This window comes from Macrotis lagotis, chromosome 5 (genome assembly GCF_037893015.1).
Source record: "Macrotis lagotis isolate mMagLag1 chromosome 5, bilby.v1.9.chrom.fasta, whole genome shotgun sequence".
Classification (NCBI taxonomy): domain Eukaryota; kingdom Metazoa; phylum Chordata; class Mammalia; order Peramelemorphia; family Peramelidae; genus Macrotis; species Macrotis lagotis.
In genome coordinates this window covers 159,594,505-159,618,801 of record NC_133662.1, presented here as the reverse complement: position 1 = coordinate 159,618,801, position 24,297 = coordinate 159,594,505, and the positions used below count along the sequence as shown (strand labels likewise).

At 34.2% G+C, this 24,297-nt stretch overlaps 1 protein-coding gene across 4 annotated transcripts in view; it reads left to right on the top strand.

Annotated features, from left to right (window-relative positions):
- The window catches only part of SHPRH (SNF2 histone linker PHD RING helicase), a 113,420-nt gene extending 94,918 nt beyond the window's left edge, over nucleotides 1-18,502 (top strand). For all 4 annotated transcript variants that reach the window (XM_074187781.1, XM_074187782.1, XM_074187785.1 and 1 more), the window contains 5 exons: nucleotides 5,483-5,575; nucleotides 6,298-6,384; nucleotides 8,505-8,683; nucleotides 13,191-13,271; nucleotides 14,543-18,502. In XM_074187781.1, the coding sequence (XP_074043882.1) occupies nucleotides 5,483-5,575; nucleotides 6,298-6,384; nucleotides 8,505-8,683; nucleotides 13,191-13,271; nucleotides 14,543-14,639 (537 nt within the window). In that variant the 3' untranslated portion in view covers nucleotides 14,640-18,502. The remainder of the gene's footprint in view (nucleotides 1-5,482; nucleotides 5,576-6,297; nucleotides 6,385-8,504; nucleotides 8,684-13,190; nucleotides 13,272-14,542) is intronic.
- The last annotated feature ends 5,795 nt before the right edge of the window (nucleotides 18,503-24,297 follow it).

Sequence of the window (24,297 nt, the reverse complement as noted above, 5' to 3'; positions counted from 1 at the left end):
GGAAAGACCCAAGTGCTTTCCTAAGACCTAAACTAACTTCTCTTAAATTCCTTAGACAAAGAAAGAAGCAAGAATGTAAACAGTAGACAAGAGTCATTTACCTTAAGCCCAAAAATTCTCTTCCTAATATTCACCAATAGATTATAGTCTAAGCAGCTACAGATTTAATTACTTTATAGATTACTGGATAGATTACTACTTTTGAGATAACTGGAAATGTTTTCAAAGGTAGCCCAAAGTAAGCATACTCATATACAGAATTTCACCTGTTCATGAGCCCTCCCTCATTTTCCAGAGATATAGTATCCTACAACTAAATATCACTCCTTCCATATTTAAGTTCACTAAATCTTCCCCAGGATTCCCCTATTTGGTGCCTTTACTATTCCCATCACCTAAAATGCCCTCTTCCCTACTGGTGTGTACTCATCCAAATCCTAACCTTCTTTGAAGGCTGTTTATTCCTTGTAGTCCTCCATGATTCCTTACTTGGAAGTAATCTCTCAGCTGAACTCCCATTGTATTCTTTTCAATAAACATTTATTAAGTGCGTTTTGTGAGCTAGGCACTGGAACACAAAGATTAAAATGGCATAGTCCCTTCACATAAGGATCGTACAATATGACTGGGAGCAGAAGATATGATTTGTATATATATGATCAAGTATACAATGTGATAAGAACAAAGGAGAAATCGAGCACCTAAAGAAAATTTGGGTAGTGGTCACTAGGAACTAAGGAGATTTAGGAAAGATTTTTAAGGTGATAAATGATATGATTGTAAGGAAGAAGAGGATTTCAATAGGTTTTCAATTAATGGAGTACCCTCCATAGATGGTGAAGCCAACCAGTGTGAATAAACCCAGCTTAGTGGTTTGGAACAAGAGCAGCAAACAAATAAGGATTGAGTTTGATTGAAATGGAGAGTGCTTAAAGGAATTTCTGTAAAAATCAGACTAGAAGAGGTAACTGCAGTCATACTGGAATGTTTAGAAATACCTTTCTGAAAGGGGCAGCTAGGTGGCACAGTGGATAAAGCACTGGCCCTGGAGTCAGGAGTCCTTGGGTTCAGATCCAGTCTCAGACACTTAGTAATTACCTAGCTGTATGGCCTTGGGCAAGCCACTTAACTCCATTTGCCTTGCAAAAACCTAAAAAAAAAATACCTTACTGAGAAGTATAGAACTGCTTAAAGTAGAATGGGCTGTCTCCAGAGGTGGTGAGTTCTCCCTCCTCTGCTTGGAGGCCTTAAAACAGAGATTGGATGACTAATGATTAGATATGTTATAGTGGGTATTTTTAACTACATGCAGTAGCAGTTTTAATTTTTTTTTATTTTTGGTAATTCATGTACATTTACTTCAAGAATCTTAAAAAAATAAAACACAGGAACTGTCTCCAGTTGTTTTCAGCCCAGATAAAAGCATCCATCATCTTGCTCTTGGCCATTAATGGTTAAAATTCACACTTTTACTTTTCTGCAAGAATGTCCAAGGATCCCCTTTCTCCAAGTTCCCTTATCTTTCCCAACTGTCATTAGGTAAAGTTGATGGTGCTTCCATTGCCCACCATGAACATCTCAGGAAGAAAGAGGGAGGAATGGTGTCTCTAACATTTATGTTACCTCCCTCACCTAAGGTCCCTCAAATTTTGACTGTTAACACCCTTCCCTTCCTTTTTTTTTTTATTTGTTTTTCCAACTACATGCATCAGTGGTTTTCAGTCATTTTTTTTGGAAGGTTTTGAGTTTTGCATTTTTCTCCCTTCCCTCCCCTCTCCCCCTGGCTAATATAGGCTTTACATTTATACTCAAGCTAAACATAGATCCATATTAATCAAGTTGTGAACAAAGAATGAAATCTAAACAGAAGAGGAAAAAAAACATATAATTGACATCTTTTGTGTATGGATAGGCCCAGATTGCTGTTGAGATATCTTCATTCTGTGACTGATATGTGTTAAAGGTTCAGAACATGTTAATGAATAGATTCAAACCAGACTCTTGGTGAGTTCAAATCAGCACATGTAACATTAAAGGTTAAAACCTTAATTTGTTTCTTATTGCTCATAGCATTGGAGTGTGGGGAACAGGGGGTAGTGGTGCCATAAAAAGCTTATAAACAAAATGTGGTTATTTAAATAGAAATGCATAGACGTGGTTATCAAAAATCTCTTGTGATATGTCTTTTCATTGGTAGCAATTTAAAACACTATCATCATAAATAAATAGTCTTGAGAGGGAAAAATATAGTCCAAACTGTTCTATCTCTCTTCATGTGGGAATCATGGGACCTCTCCAAACATTGCTCCATAGATAGAATAGTATGTGAAAATTTTAATTGCACAATTTCCCTTCCTAATATGATCCTAATTTACTTATTCTCCTTTTGCCTAGCACAGCTACTTTAGAGATTACTGGAAATGTTTTCAAAGGTAGCCCAAAGTAAACATGCTCATATTACAAAAATCTCACCCAGATATGGATCATCTACTGACCATGAGCCCTCCCTCATTTTCCAGGTTCTGGATCCCCCATCCACTTTTTCTCAATCTGTAAGAAGCAGGGATTAAGTCCTGCTGGCCCAAACTTTGTGGGGCTCTTTGCCAGGCAGGGTTTTCACTTTCTAGAACTCGTTGTTACTGATCCTTCAAAGCCTAGAGAGGCAAGTGTGCTGGGGCCAGATAGTTGAGTATTTTGACAAGGTTGTGTTTATTTTTAAATATTAATTTTTTTCTAAATTTTTATGCACACTGACCCTGTGCTCTATCTGCAGTCACTTTTATTTGACAAGTTTTTCTTTAGCAACTACCCTGTACAAGACCACAGGACAAAAAAGAGAAAGTATCCATGCCCTCCCGGGACTTTACATTATATAAGTTATAAATATGAAAGCACAACAGAATTTCAGGTGGGCGAGAGCTCTGACAATTAGGGGAATCAGGAAAGGCTTTAAAAAGTAGATGTTGCTGAACTGTCCATGGAGGACTCTAAAGGGCTGAGAGGTGTTGGAAGTGCCCAGGAGGTAACCTAATGTAAAACCCTTGAGTTGTGAACTGGAAATCTGATTTCAGGAAATAACAAACAAGCTAATTAGGCTGGAATACAGAATCTGTGAAAAAAAGACCAATGCTGGCCTAAAGAGTTTGTAATGTTTTCTAGATGAAATAGGGATCTCTTAAAGATTCTTGATCAGGAAAATAGCATGGTCAGACTTGTAGCCTTTGTGTAACAGTTGGATTGAAATGTTAGAAAGACTGAAATCAGGAGCATAATTGTCTAAAGCAAAAAATAATAAAGATCTGACTGAGGTCAGGGGCTTAGGGTGAGTGAAGAAAAGGGGATAGGTAAGAAGAGATGATACTGAAGGGAGGCAGAAAGTTTTCATAATTGAGGAATTTTTTTCTTTAAGATAACTATAACCTTCTGTCTAGTTCATTCTAAAAACATCAAAAAAATAAAACACACAAAGACATGGATTTATACTTCAGTATGGTCTATAAAATACTTTTATTAAGGGAAAGTTTTCTTTTTTTCTTTTAAAGATTTTATTTATTTTTGAGTTTTACAATTTTCCCCCTAATCTTACTTCCCTCCCCCCACCCCCCACAGAAGGCAATTTGCCAGTCTTTACATTGTTTCTATGGTATACATTGATCCAAATTGAATGTGATGAGAGAGAAATCATATCCTTAAGGAAGAAACATATAGTATAAAAGATAGCAAGATGAGAAAATAAGATATCAGTTGTTTTTCCCTAAATTAAAGTTAATAGTCCTTGGTCTTTGTTCAAACTCCACAGTTCTTTCTTTGGGATACAGATGGTATTCTCCACCGCAGACAGCCCCAAAATTGTCCCTGATTGTTGCACTGATGGAATGAGCAAGTCCATCAAGGTTGATCGTCGCTCCAATGTTGCTGTTAGGGTGTACGGTGTTTTTCTGGTTCTGCCATCTCACTCAGCATCAGTTCATGCAAATCCTTCCAGGCTTCCCTGAATTCCCATCCCTCCTGGGGGGGTGGGGGGGATGCCACAGTTTGTTAAGCCATTCCCCAGTTGAAGGACATTTACTTGATTTCCAATTCTTTGCCACCACTAACAGGGCTGCTATGAATATTTTTGTACAAGTGATGTTTTTACCTTTTTTCCATCATTTCTTCAGGGTATAGACCCAGTAGTAGTATTGTTGGATCAAAGGGTATGCACATTTTTGTTGCCCTTTGGGTGTAGTTCCAAATTACTCTCCAGAAAGGTTGGATGAGCTCACAGCTCCACCAGCAACGCAATATAAGAGACAGTTTTTTAATCTATGAAAGGCCAGTCACTTTAATGTGATGAAAAGAATTAGAAAAAAGTGTTTTTGTTTCTTGTATTTTTATTTTTGGAACTATGGCTATAGCACTGTAGAAGAAAACTGGTGAACACAATATCTCAATGTCTTCTTTTGGTTTTGTTTTGGTTTTTTTTGGCTAGGTGATGGGGTTAAGTTATTTGCCCAAGGTCACATAGCTAGGTCATTATTATTAAGTGTCTGAAGTCGCATTTGAACTCGGGTCCTCCTGACTCCAGGACCAGTGTTCATTCCATTGTTCCAGCTTAGCTGCCCCTCAATGCCTTCTTGATCTATGTCAACATTCTTTTTATGTCTTCATTGAGGAATTCTATTTAATATGATTAAGAATATAAAACATTATACTCCAGTGAGGGGAACAAAAGAGAAGATCTGCACTTAAAATTTATAAAATTGCCACGAAATTTTAGTTTTAGAGCTGGAAAGGTCCTAAGAGTCCATTAATTCAGCCCCCTCACTTAGACCCAAAGTGGTTATGTGACTTGTCAGAGTCAAAACAGCTATGCTAATAAGTGACTGAGGCTGGTTTCAAACTCAGTTCCCCCCAATTCCTGTTCCAGCATTCTTGCCATGCAATTCTATGAGTTTCAAGAAGTATATTAGCTTCCACTTACCCATAGTAGACATTCCACTATATTTTTTGACTTTTCCTATCATTCCCCATGTATAGAGTAGTTTCTCTCTCCCTTTATTTTAATTCATTTATTGAAGTTTTCCCTTTTCGAAGGCCAGCTTCCAATTTATAATTTTTCCTTCTTCCTCTTTCAAGAAAGAGTGATCATTCACTTATGCTTCTCATAGTCATTCAGTTATATTTTCCATAGTCCTTTGCTTGAGCCTTTTCTTTTCTTTCCTTGCACTTGTCTCACTTTCTCTTTATATCTGTTTATCCCCTTCCTATTATTAGATCACAAAATACTTAAGACTAGTGTCTTATGTCCTATCTAAAGTAACTAGCCACTTTGACAGTGCTCTCTGAATATTTGCTTAATGACTTTCTAATTGAGTTGAATTACATTGAATGTGTTCTAGCTACTGCTTATATGCTGAAATGTTGTGCTCCCTAGTGATTATCCTTTCTCTACCTTTGAATTGGTTCTGTTTCTGACAGATTTTCTTGTTTTTGTTCAAAGGGTAGTCATTCTACAAAAGTAGAAGCTGTGGTCAGAACTCTAAAGAGAATCCAGTTCAAAAACCCAGGCGCCAAATCACTCGTCTTCTCAACGGTATAATCAGTATTTTCTTTTTTCAATGTGGTTTTGACTGTTTTCTCTTGGTTATAAAGTTTAATAATGCTGTCTAATCTACTTGCATCTGACAGATCCTGTAGCTCAATATCAATGACTGTTAAGTGATTAATTTTTTTAAGATTTGGATTAATCAGACAAATTCTACATGACATGATGACAGCAGTGGTCATCTGTCGTTTCAGAGGATCATTTACAGAATTTCATAGGGACTCTTAAGGGGCCATCTAGTCCATCAAAACATGACACGATATTTATTTCATAATTTTATTTTTAAGTCTGGCACATTTTAGTATTGTATAAATTGTAACTTTCTAACTAACACAAACACAGGTAACTACTCTTTCTTTCATATATGCTAAACTGATGGATTTCATTTTGTTATTTTGTGTATGTGTATCTGTGTATCAGGGGTGTAAGAGAGTACTGGATTTCATTCTATTTCTGAAACAAATAATTTCATTTTAAGCTTTTTATTCTTAATTCTCAGTGGTAGTTGTAGTTAATCACTTAAACAATACCACTTTCTTTTGTGCTTTTAAACTTCAACTTGCTTTTTTTTTTTCAAGAAAACACCAGGTAATATGTATAGGTAATAATTTTTAGGTATTCTTAAGAAGGCTTATACTTCTCTTAACTTATTTCCAAATTCTGAAAACAATGTTTAATAGTGGTTTTTATTTTATTTTTTTGTGTTCCAGTGGCAAGATGTGCTAGACATTATTTCAAAAGCTCTGTATGATAACAACATGGTCTTTTCACAAATCAATGGAATTCACAGATTTCAGGTATGCTGACAAAGCTTTGTATGTATAAATAAGTTATTGAGAGGGGACTTTATATTAATAGATTGCTAGTACCAGTCTACTTAGTTAAAAAAAAAATCAGCAAATGTTTAGTAAGCACCCATCTGATTATATAGCATAGAGCATGCTCTTAATTGGTAACCTGTATATAGGTTATTTTAAAAGTTAAAGTAATAAAAAGGTAGTCAAGTCTTTTCACTTACACCTACTATCACCTAATTATCAAGAAAAAATATTGTAATCTTGTATGTCCTTATTTTCATAGACCTTATAGTTTAACACTTCAGAGCTTTAAAGTTCATGGAATTCTAGATGCAAGAGATTATGATGTTCAGTGATTCCCAATGTATGGACTACTAATCATGGTTTTCCATGGATTCACTGAACTTTTATATGTTCATCAAACAATGTCATAGTGATTTTTATTTAGCAGCAACATGATATTGTAACTTGAATAATGGATTTTTAAATGTATTCGGAAGTGATTAATAGAATTCGTTTTAAAGTGATTTTAAATCCATCTGAGCTTTTTTGTCATTATGCAAGTTTCTCTTATATATGATCATAATTTTTTGTTGGTAAAAAAATTTTTCATATTTTTTAAAAGGTTGGAAATGATTGATCTAGTTTCTAACATCCATACTTTGAGAGATGAAAAACTGAACTCATGGCTATTAGGTTATTGTCTGAAGCAGCCCTTTCATATTTAATTTCAACAAATGTTCACCAAGTCTATATGGTGCTGTGGAGGATTTTGTATGTATCAGTAAACAAGCATTTATTAAACACCTACTGTAAGCCAGATATTTTTACAGCTTCTGATACAAACAAAAAGAAACAATCCTTGCTATCAAGGACTTTATATTCCAAAGTACAGCGGACAGGGTGAGGGAGTCTAGATAAGACAGGGACAGTGGCCCAGTGCAGAGCATCAGAGCCATATCTGAGAGGATGATGAAATATGGTCCCCAAAAGAGGGTTCCCTAGAAGGAACCATTTAGAGGAAGCTGAGACAGTGAAGTAATAAACTAGAGGAAGAAGTTCTCAGGAACTGAGAGAAGTTCAAGGTGAGAATTCTGTAGAGTCATGGCAGCACTGGAGACTTGATGTCCTGTTAGCTCTCAAGGACATTTTCTACTTCTCCAGCTGCATTTTTGGCACCTGTAACTGAATGTCCCATCAAGGCCTCAAAAATCTGTCCAAAACTGAGCTTTATCATGTTTGAAATTTCTACCAACTTCTTTATTTTTGTCTATAAAATTCATCCTATTTTCTTTGTACAGATCTCTAGTGTTACCTCTGACTACTTCATCTCTCATAGGCATCTAGTCACTTCCCAAGTCCTATCAAGCTTTCTACAGCAATATCTTCTAGTATTTTTTCCTTCCCACATTACAATTTCTACCATCCTAGAATAGATCTAATTGCTGTCTGACTGGGTTACCACATCAGCTTCCACTCTCTCTGTATGAATCTTCTCAATCTGCTCTTCACACATCAGTTGTCTTGCCACTTCTGCTTGAGAATTTTCTTTATCTCCCTTGTCTGACCTTCTTAACCTCTTAAAATCTGTTGAAAGTACAGTAGAAGTACAGTAGAAGTACAGTAGAAGAGATATCCCTATTAAGTTTTGTCTTATTCATCTTCAGTGACAATCCTTTCCCCTTAGATATTTTGATTAACCCCACCCTGATACTTTATCATATAATGTTATATTAGTATAGTTATTATTATATAGTTCTCCGTATATTACATGTTCTCTTGTGTTTATATATCTTACTGTATCTTACCTGAGTTTGTATCTCACTCCAGGACCTAGCAAACTACTCCACAAACTAGTAGTTACTTTATCTTTCTAAATTTAATTTTTAAAATTCATTATGGGGAAGCCCATATGTATACATATACACGTACATTTTTTTTGTATAACTAAAATCATGCACACTCTGCATTTCTGCAGTATTGAATTAATTTAGGTTTGATTTTTTTGAAAATGATGCATTTTAAATATTTACCTTTCACAAAGCAGTCTACTGATTTGGAGAATGAGCATCTCAGTTTTCCATGGTGACATTTGAAATACCTATTTTTTTTTCTTTCAGGAGAACCTTTCAGCATTTAAATATGATCCCAAGATCAATATTTTGCTGCTACCTCTGCATACAGGTTCCAATGGTTTAAATATCATTGAAGCAACTCATGTTCTCCTAGTGGAACCTATATTGAATCCTGCACATGAACTTCAGGCTATTGGAAGAGTACACCGAATTGGACAAACAAAGTAAGATTGAAAACAAAATCTAGCACTTTCACTTTAGATAATTAGAAAATTTAGTAAATAATTGAACTTTTTCTCTATACTTATGCTGTATGATTCCAGGGACAGCAGTTGCCTTGAGGCAAATTTCATTTAGACATATTTCTTAAAAAATTTCCTAATATTTAAAATAATCTTAATATGAAAATGGGTTACCTTTTTCAATAATGAGTTCCCCTTCATTGGAACTGTTCAAGGTGGAGACTAGTTTACCACTTGATTATAATATTGTAGATGGAAACTGTTCTTTGAGAAACAGTGGTGATAATTGACCTTTGAGTCCCATTTTAATTTTGTACTTCTATAATTTATGGTAAAACAGTCTGGCAGACTTTTAATTGGAAAGCCAAAAGTGACTCTCCAGGGGGTCTTTTCATACTCCTTTCACTGTGTAGCATGGACAGTGCATATACTTCCCTGACTGATAGTCATCTTCCCAATTTTTCAAAAAGTTCTCATCCCTTGGCAACTAAAAAAAAGGTTAACAGGTGGGAAAAGGACTGGAAAGACTTGGGTTAGCAATGAAATTAAAAGCAATCATCATAATTTGTGTGAAAGTTACTAATTTGTTGTCCAAACTACATCTAAAAGAAGGTACATCTAATTCAGATGAAAAGAAACAATTCTGTCTCTCAATTTTTGCCCAGACTACTATCTAGGTCAGATCAGTGAATCTAATAGGTTTAGCCCAGAGTTCAAAGTAAATTTTGTAATAAGAAGATTCAGTTTTACCTGGCTATAAATATCAGATTGATGATGTTCCCCAGTGTTTTTTCTCAGTACAGTACATGCTTATAAAAGTGCATCCATAATGACACTTTAATTGACATATTATTAAACTGAGCATAGTATGTATGTGATTGCCCTTTGGAAGTATTAGGCTTATAACAGAAGCCCAAAAGATTGGAAATTCATGGCCAGTCAAAGGTATAGAAGGGAAAGGGATATCAATATAAGATAGAAGTATGATAGAATAATGTTTTCTGTTTTTCATGTATCCAGGATTAAAGTTCAGCCTTGGGCAACTACAGATTAAAACCAAGACCTACATAGTACTCTTTGAGAGTTAGGTTCTTTTCTTTTCTTTTTTTTTTTTTTTTTTAAGGTTTTTGCAATGCAAATGGGGTTAAGTGGCTTGCCCAAGGCCACACACACAGCTAGGTAATTATTAAGTGTCTGAGACCACATTTGAACCCAGGTACTCCTGACTCCAGGGCTGGTGCTTTATCCACTGCACCACCTAGCTGCCCCCAAGAGTTAGGTTCTTAATAAATGCTTGTTAATCTGAATAGAGTTTTAATACAGAGCAGGTTTTTCTTCCTTCCTTTCCAAACCATAGGGCCTAGACAAGGATCCTGGATAACCCCACAGCAAGTAGGTGTATCTGCCTGTCTAATGATTAGAACTGGCCAATTTTCACAGTAAGGGATTTAATTTTATTATTTTTTTTATTTTATTTTTGTTTTTGGCAGTTATTCAGGGGGACAAGGAGAGAATCTAATTTTAAACAAAAGACGAACATTGCAAGAAAATTTATTGATACTCTTTCATTTGAAAGGATCATGTTCAGAGTTAAAACTCCAAGTTACCAAATAATTATTTTAAGCAGTAATGAACAATGAAAAAATACAAGGAGTTAGTAGACTTTAGAGCCAAACTTTTTTTTTAAACTTACTACTTTTCAATTCAAATTCTTGTTTATGTTCATTATTTATTCTGTCACCATTAGATTTTGGAATATTAGAATTGGAAGAGGACTTAAAGATAAGCTAATCCAACTTCCTTCTTTTAGGGAAGTACCAGTGGGCATTAATTGACACTGAATTCAAATCCAACCTTTGATACTTAGTTGCTGTGTTACATTGAGCCTAACTGAGCTTTAATACCTTTTATAAAATGAGTATAAGATGAGCACCCCTCACAAGTTTGATGAAGATCAAATATTCGTTAAACACTCTTTAATGGAGATATTATCATTATTATTAATAAAAGAAAGGTTCAGAGAAGTGGTATTTATTCACAGTTACAGAGCCAGGGATTCATACTCTTATCTTATGGTTCCAAATCCAGTGATTGTTCTTTTGATGTCTAAATTGTTCAGTCTAGGAAATTATAGGTAAAATTGGGTTTTAAATTGGGCCATTTTTCAAAATAGGAAACCTGAAATTTTAAAAATATATACCTGTTGGTTTTCCATTTGTTTTATATTATTACTAATAAAAGGTTTTATAGCCTAAAAACAAAATATTTCCCCATTTAGTCATTTTGAACCATCTCTTCCTCACCAAAAGAGTTTCAAATCATCCTTCCCAGAAGACTTGACAGTGCCTTTCACAGAAATGGTGAAGTAGGTAAAGGAGAAAGTCACTTTTGAAAGAAAGGGTGCTAAACTTGGCTTAGGCATATGAACTATGTTTTATCCAAATCACTTCCTTAGGGGCAGCTAGGTGATGCAGTGGATAGAGCACCAGCTCTGGAGTCAGGAGGATCTGAATTCACATTCTGTCTCAGACACTTAATAATTACCTAGCTGTGTGAGGGCAAGTCATTTAATCCCATCATCTTGCAAACAAATCACTTCCTTGAGCAATCAAGAGTGGTGCTCTGCCAGAAAAAGTTCTCTACATGTTTTCTCCATTCTTTCCACATTAACTTGAACTCTTTCTCTGGTTATCTTTGTAATAATAGATTGTTTTAAGACATTGTTATAAATAATCTGTAATTTCTATGCCCAAAGGGCAATAAAAATGTGATATCCTTTGATCCAGCAATATCACTACAGGGTCTATACTCAGAAGAGATTGTGACAAAGGGTAAAACAAACCATTACTTATACAAAAATATTCATAGCATCCCTGTTTGTGGTGGCAAAGAATTAGAAATCAAGTGAATGTCCATCAGTTGGGGAATGGCTGTACAAATTGTGGTATATGTACAATTTGGAACACTGTTGTTCTATTAGAAACCAAGAGGGATGGGATTTCAGAAAAGCCTGGAAAGATTTGCATGAATTGATGTTGAATGAGAGGAGGAGAGCCAGAAGAACATTGTATGCCCTAAGAGCAACATGGGGCTAATGACTGTGTGTGATAAAAATATGATGAACAAAATCTTCAGGGACTGGTCTGACCAAAAGGTTTTTTTATTTGTGTTTCTCAAGAGAAGGGCACACTCCAAGTCTCACAAAGGTAGTGAAGATCAAGGAGCTGCCCCAAATTGGCAGTCAAGCAAGATTATATGACTTAAAACAACACCACCACCCCCATCCTCTCTCTCTGTCAACTCATTGGTTAGTCTTCAGAGTTACATTTTACTCTGGAAAATCTACCCCAGCAACAAAAAAAAGAATGAAAGATTTTCATAAAATATTATCTCACCATCCAGATGGTGAGAATAACCTTCAGGATTATAACTCTTATTGAAGTAATGTAACTTGTTTTGAAACACAAGCTCTAGTGACAGTCTGCCATCCTTCCAGTTCCTTATCAAGAAAACAGGTAGCCTTACAAGTCTCATTTGGAATGCAAGGTATTTCTTCTAAGAATAATCTTAAGAATAATGGTATGGTTTTCTTAATATTTCTTAACCCCAAGAGGACTTCACTAGGAATATTAACCCTAAGAAGGTTTTATTGGGGAATATTCCACTCATGATCAGTCTCAGTGGACTTGCTCATTTCATCAATGGAATAATCAGGGACAATTTTAGAGTACCTGCAATGGAGAATACCACCTGTATCCAGAAAAAGAACTATGGAGTTTAAACAAAGACCAAAGTCTATTACCTTCAATTTAAAAAAAAAAGTATCTCGTGTACTACATAATTTTGCTATCTCTCTAATATTTTAATTTCCCCTCAAGGATATGAGTTCTCAACACATTCAATTTCAATCATTGTATATCATGGAAACAATGTAAAAATTTATCAGACTTCCTTCTGTGGGGGAAAAGGGTAAAATTCAAAGTCTTATAAAAATGATAGGTAAAAAACTATTATATAGTTTCTACTATTGTATATGATTGGAAAACAAATCAAGTACTTTTTAAAATAATCTATAATTCCTTATATAAATTGTTTCTATATAGAAATATTTATAATTTTTTACTTGTTAGATACTTTAGTATTTGCTTTGAGAATTTAAAGAATTACATGGAATATTGACTCTTTTGTGAGTTCTTTGTTTCAATTAGCATGTTTATTACATTTTAATGTGAAACTTGTGTTATAGTATATGGAGAGCAGGCCTTTAGCCTGGAAAACCAGGGTTCAAGTCTTACATCTAACACCTACTAGCTGTGTGATCCCAGACAAGTTACACATCTAAATAACTCTAAACTTTAAGTTATAGAAAAGGCATCACTGACATTGATTGGTTGAGACAGTTTCCTCTCTGGAAGTTCCTTATACCAACAAAACCAGAGGTTCAGTCCTTATTCCATTGACATTTTCATTTTTTTTATTCATCTTGTAGGCCTACCATTGTTCACAGATTTCTAATTAAAGCAACTATTGAAGAACGAATGCAGGCAATGTTGAAAACCGCTGAGAGAAGGTAAACATGACCAATTAAATAAAAGAAAAAATGCAGTTTTGTCAAGAGTGTGTTTTGTGTGTGTGTGTGTGTGTGTGTGTAGAAGCACAAATTTAAGAATTATTTATTTGTCATGATTGATTTTCTTAGCGGAATCATTTATAAATTGCAAGGGAATTCATCTTCAGTAAACTTGGAAGAAAAGCAGTTAGTCAGTCTCATCTAATATCTTTTCACATTGAATTCACAAACTGAAAACATATGTGCTTTTTAAAATAGTCTACATGCAATATTAAATATTTTAGAGCTCTGTATTAATGGAGAAAAACTTTTAATGATGAATTTTAAGCCAAATCATAAAATAACAAATTGGAAATAGAGGTATTTATAGATTGATTAAAATATATATTTAGTCTGTCAAATTATAAAGCAATCCTTGATCAATTTAAAAGTGAAAAAGGTTTCTGCCCCCTCCAAATTGAAAGACTTAACCTAGTATGAATAAATAAGAACACCTTTTATTTTGTATATCCTGTGAGCATAGAATTCATCTGATAATTTTATTGCAAAAGTAGAAGAGTCTGGGGTTACTGTACTATAATAGTAAAACTTTTGATTTGGTCAGCAAACAAATCCAGTTTGGGAATCATAAAGCCTCTTAACACTTGTACCATATGTTTTTCCTCTTCAGAGTCCTTAACAAGAATTAACTAATGCTTTACAATATCTCTTTAAGATAGGTCTGATTGGAGGAAATCCAAGAAGTAGATTCTTGCCTTAAAAGGGGTCATTCCTGCAGAGTTGCTTTGCTGAGCAGAATAGTGATTTGAAGCCAGGAATTGTTTTCTTCCACTGGAAGTCTAAAAGGAAGAAAAGAGTCACCAGATCAGTAAAATAGCTTTAGACTTCAGGGTTTTTTTGGTTGATTTCTCATTATTAATTATCTTTGATTTTATTTACATATCTCAGGATAGAAAACTGTTAAAATTCTCTATAAGACAAATTAACTTTTGATAGTGAGGAGACAATTGTATGGTTCAAACCTACTAATACCTTTTATGGAACAATATTTTCATAAAAGAGACTACAACTAAGAAATAGAATGTTGTGCACTGCTTTTGAATGAACACAGTTATATTACCACCCTGGTTCCTCTGATTGTATATTAGAATGCAGATAGTAGAAGTTTTAGAATGACTCTGTATTGTATACTATTTATTACACAAACAGAATTTCTTTTTCAAGGAAATTTACTTTGGTTAATTTGACTCTGCTCTCTAAAATTTCTGCAGCCATACTAGTTCATCATTGAAGCAGTCGGAGGCTTCAGTCCTGACGGTAGCTGATCTTGCAGACCTATTTTCTGAAGAAACTGAAGAACTTGAATGAATCATACTTAACATAAATTTGAAGTCAGAAACCATTCTTACATTCATAGTCTTTAAATATAGATTTTAGTACTAGTGAAGTCATGAGTCATAGATTCTAGTAGATATCACCCAACCCTGTTCTTAGGCTAGATAAATGCTTCTTTTGGGGGTTTTGCACCATTTTCTTGTGGTTAAGGAATTCTTTTCAATTCCAAATGAACCATAAAGTTCCCTAGTACTATACATAAAATTCATTTTGGTCCCAAAGAATATCAGTGTGTAATTTTGAAAGAGGGGATAATACTATACTTTTCTTTTCATTCTATTTAGTTAGAATAAGAGGAAGCTATAAAACTAGTGAGCAAACTAATTTTTCTTGAATTAAATTGGCCTAGAGTTGAGTCACCATAAATGTTCTTTTATACAGAAAGAGATTCTAATATCTGTATTATGCAACTCACCTATCTTCCTCTTAGTAATGTTTTAAATAAGTGGTGAATTATCCTAACTACTAGCATTAAAGTGGATTTAAATATAACTTACATAGAAATTGCCCAGTAATTTCATGTGAACAGAACCCTTTAAAATAAGTTGCTCATGTTGAGTTTTCCTTTTATATATAAATATATATATCTTTCTCTTAAAGTCAAAATGCTGAAATCCAAGTATTTTACACATTTTACAACCCTTTAAATAAGCCATGTTATTCATGCTGACTTGTAAAAATTTAACTTCTTTTATTATAAAATAAAAAAACTATTTAGCTAAATTTTATTTCATTTTATACTTGGTTTTATTAGCATGAGCAGTTCTGTTAAGTCTCAGCAACATTAAAAATGTATTTATTGTTGACTTTGAATGCTACAAAACTTTCTAATTGAGATTTTTCCTAATGTTTTTTAATGTTGATGAAGCTATGTAAATATTACTAATTATAACTTTTTATGTTTTATAGTTGATATGATTATAACCTGATAATATACCGGGGAGGGGGAGGAGTGGAGGGAGGTAAACTGTACTAATGTATTGTGTTGTTTTGTCCCCTCTGCATGACGTGACTGTGCTTTTTAATCCACTGAATGTATTTTAATCTATTACAGTTTGTTCTTTTCTCTAAATGAGACCCTCTCCCTTCCAAAAAAAATTAGACTGACATCTTCTGTTTTGAAACAATAGAGTATCATGTTCAAATAAGCAAATAATGAAAACATGATATTTCTTCTGTGAAGAATTACCTGGACAAGGGAGTTGAGTGCCTGCTTCCTGGTCATTTGGCACAATCAGAATATTCAGGTTTTCATTGTTCAAAGTCTCAGACTTGTTTGTAATGCTTCCAATCCCTTTTTCATTAGCTGCTCAGAAAACTAGTTAGAGACACTGTAGGAGCAAGCAGCATATCTGATTAGAGGCTTGGGTGTTTGCTGTCATTATGGGTTAATAAACAACTCTTTTTGACTCAACTGAAGAAAATCCATTTAAGCAATCTTGGTGCCTATTCTTCAGTTGAAGTTAAATATGCATGGGCTCTCATAGCAGAGATCAGATCATGTCCATCGAGGGCATGTTCTCCAATTCCAATTGATGTAATTTAATTATAAGCATGTTTAGGATTTTCATTTTGTGGTCTTTGAATATTCTCTCCAGAGCTGTATTTAGAGACATTATCTGGTATGTTTGAATTTTAGAGAAAACAAATTGCTCTTCCATACATACATACATATATATAAGGTAAAAAATAACTATTTTGGTAGAGATAGAAATAATGGGAAATTTTTAATATTCTGAGTTATGGAACTCACATTCAGTTTTCAGAAGCTCTTAAATACCCCAACCAAAGGTACTAGGTTGAGTTATCTCCCTTAGCATAATTTTTAGAATAAAGCCCCACCTAAGTATATCAATTCTTTTATATAGCATTACTTATTCCAGACAAACATCCTTCTGGAACTTTCAGACTATCTCTGTAAACTGCTTACCTTCAACCTACCCCCTTTTTGGAGGCATCCACTACCATGCTTATTTATACATATCTTTTGGATCAAAAATATATACCCTGACAATTAACTAGTGAAGGAAAATTGAATCAACTTTTCAATCTTTTACAGAAATTGAATTTATTTTAGTGTCAGTAGTACTGTCAAACTTATTAGAATGAAAAAGTCCAAATTAGAAGCAAATGAAGATTTTTAGATATATAATAAGCATATTTTGTCTAATTCAGAAGCATCTATTGGACCAATTTGCTTTTTTGTACTTATCATAACTTTTAAAGTTACAACTTTTCATCTGAGTTCAGCAGAAAAATGTATATATTTAGTTATCATGCATTTGTGAAAGCATTTTCTTGATTTCACATTGTATTAGTAGTGCCAGACCAAGAACTAATGCCAGTGACTTAGATTCAAGATATATATATAATCACAGAAGCTTAAAGCTCCCAGAGTATCAAAATATGTAATGCCTTATTTAGTATTCCAAAGATGCAGAGCTGTCAAGCCAAGTGATCTCCTTTTCTCTGTTTTCATAGATGAGAACAACTTAACAACAGCTTGTTAAATCTCTTTTCTTTCACTTTTTCTCTTTGGGCTTCAGTATGATTAAGTCCCTTTTCTTCATTTAATAATCCACGGGCTAAGCTTTCAAAAGCAAGAGACACCAGCTGTATTCAGTAGCCATAGGCTTACTTAAATGCAATAAAAAAATATCTTTCAAGCTTTCTAGAAATAAAAGAAAAAGGATTTATCCAAGTGATAAATGACAGTAACAAGCTACATCAAAACTTGAAATTCTCTGACATAAAAATTGAAACCTCACCAAAACAATATAAAGAATCCAGGGTATTTTACCAAGGGACACAGGTTTTTATTAAAACTATAGCTTCAAAGTATTCTCAACCATCACTTAGTATTTATATTGTTCCTTGAATCCCAAAGAATCTCTGAGCCCATCTCTTTACCAGCATAACAATCATCAGTGGGCTGTGTGCAATTCACAAAAAGTTATTTATGACCCACTAATAGGGGAAAGAATCCCAACTCTGTTGGTTGGTAGCGTGCAGCAATAATAATCCCAAAATAAGTCTGTAGGGAACTTGAATATTCCAGGATAGGTATCTGTGATCATTGCAAATTAAAGGACAGATGGGTAACTATCCAGAAGGTAGTACATAAGTTGAATTTTTAGAACTATAAGTCTATACTCCTTTCTTTGGCAAACTATCCAAATGTTTTAACAACAGTCATGTCAGGAATTTCTTATATTCCAAATTTTTCATGTTGCAACATTTAAACACTTATTTATCCTTGTTCAGTGGAAATTCTGAGATTGGTCATCAGTCTCTGTATAAATAGTCATTCATATTCATAAAGATCATTATTATGTTGTCACTCTGCCTTTTCTTTCTCCAATTCCTTTACTTTTCATTCAAAGGTCATATTCTCAAACCCTTTAATTATCTCTCTTTCCTGAAGCCTCCTTATAAATTCTCCACATCATTCTTAAACTAAGATACCTTAGAAAAAGAAAAAATATAGACATGGACATCTTTCAGAGTTTCAGGAGTCTTTCCAGGTCTTTTATTTTTCAAACCAGGCAATTTTTTTGATTTTTATTTATTTGTAGTCTATGTCTTCTTCTCTTTTCTATACTACAAAGATCCAAATCCAGTTTTTCTTACAAATTTTCAAATGTATCAACCATCCAATCAGTAGAACCCTGTTAATTTGATTTAAGGGTTGGGAGTGACATTAGAGGTTTATCTGGTCCAAACCCCACATTTTTCAGACAAGGAAAAAAAAGATTAAATATCTTGTCTAGGCTCCCAAAAGTATAGGATGGGACCTGGGATCAGAGACCTGAGATTTGTTTATTTTCTCCTTCCAAGACCTCTAAACATCATACTTGTGTCCTTATTTGGACTTCTTTTCATTGCTTTATAGACTCAAATCTTTCTTTTTTATACTCAAGCCAATCTTTCTCCTTTATTTCAACCTACCTACCTCCTACTTAGCTCTTTTTCAGACCCTGCCTCAAAAGTTCCATAGATGGAGAGCTCTATTACTTGTTTTGTAACTTTGAATATTTTTCCCTTAACTTGCATAGAAGAGGTGTCTTCCTTAGTAAATGCAAATGAGACTTTTTTAAAAGGTGTGTTTTAGTGTCTGATGTAGCTTTAATCTATCAAAATGTTTTTAACATGATTAATCTATTAAACTATTAAAATAAAACAACCATGTTCAATCATTTGAGTAAAACTGCCTGACCATTTTTTTTACTTTAAGACAAAATAAAAACCTTGCAGATAATCAAATTACCATTCATATTTTCATATCTCTTTTCAACTCCATGTTCATAGTCTTTGTAGTGATGGTTACAATAAAATATAATATAAATAAATTTCCCATATCAGCAGACTGTTAATAACTCACTTTGACAATGAATTTAATTTATGCATTGACATTTTTAAGTTATATGTAATTTTATTTGTATTTATCCTTTATGTAAGGAGATTAAACAGTTTCCTTTATGACTGGTTTTGTGCCCTTTGGGCTGTATGGGTAAAGCTCACTAATAAGACATTTCTTTATTCTGTACTTTGGATAAGGTGCTAGTAATATGTTAAAATAGAAATAGTTACCCACTCTCCCTTGTACAAAAAGGGGCATTTCTCAGGACTTATTTTTAACTGTACAGTCTGCTCCTAGCAAAAGCTAAGCAGATGAAGTTGGCAAAATATTTTCTATACTAACTGGGAAAAAAAACTGCTATATGTCATATATTGGTTTGATCAAAAAGGCTTTTATTAACCTATTGTAACAAAGAAAATATCCACACAGTAGCAGCGTGAGGTTTGACAAACTTAAAATAGCAAGCTCTATCAAGTCTGCATCTTAGTTTTTTAGGTTTTTTGAAAGGATAGAAGGTGATGGGGACAGGGATTATTGCTTGAAAGTCTGCTTTTTAAAATAGTACTCTCTCCCCCCTAAGGTAGTTAAATAGATAAACTAGAAAGGCTTGATCTGATGACTCTGTTCCTTGTAGAAATTGAGAGTTTTTGTGTAAAAGTGCTTCAAATGAAAACTTGAGAAAGTAACTGCAGCAATTTATATCTATATAACATCTTAAAAGTTTAAAACATGTGTGAAGTAGGTAGTTGTGCATTTATATTTTTTTCAGTTTTACAGATGAGAAAACTTACGCTCAAAGTAGAAATAAGATCACATAGCTAGGAAATGGTACCTGGGACTCATTAGCATTCCAAGCTTCCTGTCACCTTGCCCAACAAAAGGAATATGTCATACACCATTTCAATGATGTTTTTCTCCTCAAAGTTCTGTTCCAGGGGTTCATCAGGGCATGAAGATAATCACTGGTTTCTTGAAAGCTGTACTAGGACAGTGGGTGCTCTGATAGATTCTACCTAGCTAGAAAAGCTTCCACTAGAGCCTCAACAAGAATCTGCTTTCCACGGTCCAGGCTAGAGCTATGAGATAACTGCTCACCAACAGGCTGACCACTTGGCAAAGACTTCTTTGATCATGGCAAGCCATAAAAAAAGAATGCAAACAAGCCCTCCATTGCAGGGATGATGTCAGGGAACAAGGCAGAAGGTGCAAAGAATCACAGTTTTTATACTCTCTACTCTGTAAACAATTTGTTGGTGCTCTAAATGTAAGTAATGTGTAAATGTGTAATCTTGTGCATTGACCAGTGAATGTACATACTGCTAGAGAAACTGAATTGTATCATTCCTTGACATTATCACCATAAACAAAATTAGAAGACAAACTTGGTTTTGTTGGTTGATTGGTTGGTTTTATTGTACTGAAAAAAAGGGGAAAAAAATCATTTCATGGGACATTTTGTCATCTTATATTGAAGCTGTTATGTTAGGTATTTCATCCAAATAAATATTTTAAGTACCAGCTATGTATCAGGCATTGTGCTAATGCAGGAAATGTAAAGAAAGGCAAAAAACACAAAAATAATCTCTGCCCTTAAGGAATTTACGTCCTATTTGGGGAGACACCATGTAAATAAATAGATACATACAAAGAAACTATCATGAATATAAGTACAATTGATAAACCAACATGTATTCAGAAGATGAAACAGAGAAGTCTAAGATCTCAATAAAACCCTCTAAATTAAATCATCATATTTTTCTATTCAGTAACTTGAGGTCATTGGAAATGAGGGACAGTATCATGAAAAATATGATTTAAGAGTAGGGAATGAAAGAAATCCTGTGATCATAGTTTCATAGATTCAGAACTGAAAGGGACAGGTTTCCATAATCCCTTTGTTTTATATGAGAGAACTGAGTCACAGAGGTCAAGTGACTTGCCCAAAGTCACCCAACTAATTCTAAAGTAATATTTAAACATATATATATATATATATATATATATATATATATATATATATATATGTCTTTTTTAGCTCCCTATACCATGTTTACCACAAGACTTTTAGGCTACATGAATAATTTCTTCAAGAAAGGATTAGAAGGTTCTAGCCAGGGTAAGCACTGAATAACACACAAAAGAAAAAATTTTAATTAGCAGAAATGAAAGTATTTGTTCCTCTTATAATAGTCACTTGAAAATCATCTGGGTACAATGAGGCTACCAATTTGTAAATCAATACAAAACTAGAATAAAAATGAAAATAATTAGCATGTAATTAAAATATTTTCAACTTATTTTTATTAATGACAATGGATGAAAGGACATTAATCCAATTTTATGTAAAAGTTTTACCAATGTAAATCAATTACCACAATGAGGAACCAAAAGGATCCAAAAATCATCTTAGCAAATGCCAAGCATAGAGATGGTTGCCAAGGCTATCCCCCAGCTTAGAATATAAACATTTGTTAGATTTTACAAAAAATGATAGTCCACAATTATGTCCCATATCAGTTTTTAAAACAGCAAAAAAGATTGCCATTTGATGTAATTGAAACCCCACCAAAACAATACAAAGAACTGTATTTTACCCTACTTACTATTAACGAGCTTTTTATAAAGCTCATAAATCTTACTGAAGTAAAAATTAGAACAAATCAAAAGATTTTAAAATAGAAGAAACAAGGTATCAGTTTAGAAATTTAGAAATCATCACTTTTCCTGAAAAACAGGATTTAAGAATAACTTTTAAGAAGTCATGAATGATAACTCCAGATCTATTAGAACCAGAGAGGAAAGTAAAAATAGAAATAATCTTATCAGTCACCTCTTGAAATAAACTCCAAAAATTAAAATTCCTAGGAAAGAACAACCAAAATCCAATCTGGGGCGGGGGGGGGGGGTTGGGGAGTACAGCAAGCAGCCCAAAAAGAAAAGTTCAAGTACCAAGGAACTACAGTCTTTATCTTATTACAAAAAAGCAAATTACGAAGTAAGGACCAAGTATAGTCTGATGCAGGAGAAGAAGGGACAAGAAATGGACCTTTAATGGATAAAACAATTTTGAAATATCCTGATAAAAGCCTCAAAGCTAAGTAAATGCATTTGAGCTATTGGAATGAATTAAATGATGAAGTGATTGTATTCCTATAGAATAGATGAAAAATACATAAGTATTCCTTCCAAACTTTGTGGCTTCAAAGGTGTAAGAAGCTATTAAAACAGAGCCTGAGCTTATGTTTTGATTTTTAGAGAGTAAAGAAAAGAGAAGGGGGAAAGAAATATACCAGTATTGAAGAGTAAGGTTTAGACTCAGCTTTTCTTATAATGAGAGTTTGTGAGATTATATAAACAAAGAAAAGGAGAACAGACATATGAACTTTTATCTGGCAATGCACAGATAATGTGCATACATATCCTGTGCACATACGCATGCATGTGCACATTCCACCTCTAAAATTTGGTATCAAACTCATCAGAGAAGCAAGTATGGATGAAGGGAGAAGGAATTAAAAGTGTATAGGGAATGGTCAAAATCAAAACAAAGTTCAGATTTGAAGGTTAAAAAATGATTAAACTCTGAGAAGGATTAAGAGAGGAGGGACAATGGTACAGAAATTGGCATCTCTACTAAAAAATTGAGGAAGTTGAAAAAAGTATAGATTCTTGAATGAAGGGAAATATAATTGAATGGAATAATCACAAACAGGAAGAGATAGCAGAATGGATTAGAAAGTAGAATACAACAATTTGTTATAAGAAATAGAAAGTTTTGCACAGTTAAAATGAAAATCTATTAATCTTCATTAACTCATGCCAAGGATATCAATTGTGATCTTTTTTTTTTAGTTTTGTTTTGCAATGCAGTGGGGTTAAGTGGCTTGCCCAAGGCCACACAGCTAGGTAATTATTAAGTGTCTGAGACCGGATTTGAACCCAGGTACTCCTGACTCCAGGGCCAGTGTTCTATCCACTGTGCCACCTAGCCACCCCCTAGCAATTGTGATCTCAAGCAAGGCATTAATAATAGAAATGATTAAAAGGGATCAGAAGGAATTGATATCCTTAAAAACAAAATGGACAATGAAATCATGATGTGATATATGTGCATTGAATAGTATAACATCTAAATATTTAAAGAAAATCCATCAAACTACAGAAAGACAGTATAAAAGTTGGATTTAAGTGAGGCAGGACTGTACAGTCACCAGCCTCACTCCCTCCTCCTGAGCCCTCTTGAGTCCAGTGGCAAAATAGAGATCAGGACAACTGGAGATTGGTAGTCTCAGAAGGTACTACCAGCGTTGAGGAAGATGAAAGTGGGAAATGAACCAGGAAAATCTTGGTAAAGAACAAAAGCATTCCAGACATGAGGGGGTGAATATCTAAACTCAATTGCTAATGAGGACATGATATGAAATAAAGCAAAAATGGCACCAGGGGGCAGCTAAATAGCGTAGTGGATAAAGCACCGGCCTTGGAGTCAGGAGTACCTGGGTTCAAATCCGGTCTCAGACACTTAATAATTACCTAGCTGTGTGGCCTTGGGCAAGCCACTTAATCCCATTTGCCTTGCAAAAACCTAAAAAAAAAATGACACTAGGACAGACTTTGGTAAGGCATTAGGAAACATTATTAGACAAAAGGAAAAGTGAATATCCCAAAAGATTGGTAGGTTTTTTTTGTTTTAATTTAAACATTACTAAAATAGTCTTGTTGTAAGAGTGAACATTTCCCCCTCCCACCACAAAAATGTAAAAAACATCACAATAAATAAAGTGAAAAAAAATGTGCATGAGTCTGTTCAGATACCATCAGCTCTGTCTCTGGGGTGGATTGCATTCTTTATCATAAGTCTATCAGAGAAGTTACTTCCATATTTTTCCACAGTTGCTATAGCTGATTGTAATTCTCCCCATCCATTTCTCCCCACTCCCATTTATTATATTTTCTCTCTCCTTTCACTATGTCCCTCTTCAAAAGTGTGCTGTGGGACAGTCGAGTGGTGCCCTGGACAGAGCACTGGCCCTGGGGTCAAGAGATTCCAAACTTATGTCCCACCCCAGAGACCCAGAACCCACCCACCTCTATGGTCCTGAACAGGCCACACAATCCTTATAAAAAGTAAAAAAAGAAAAAATGTTATATCTGACTGCCCTCTCCCATGATCTACCCTTTCCTCTATGCCGCTGCCCCTCCTCACCCCCTTGCTCCCATCCCTTTCCTCTCCTTTTTCCTCTAGATTTCTATGCCCTATTAAGTATGTTG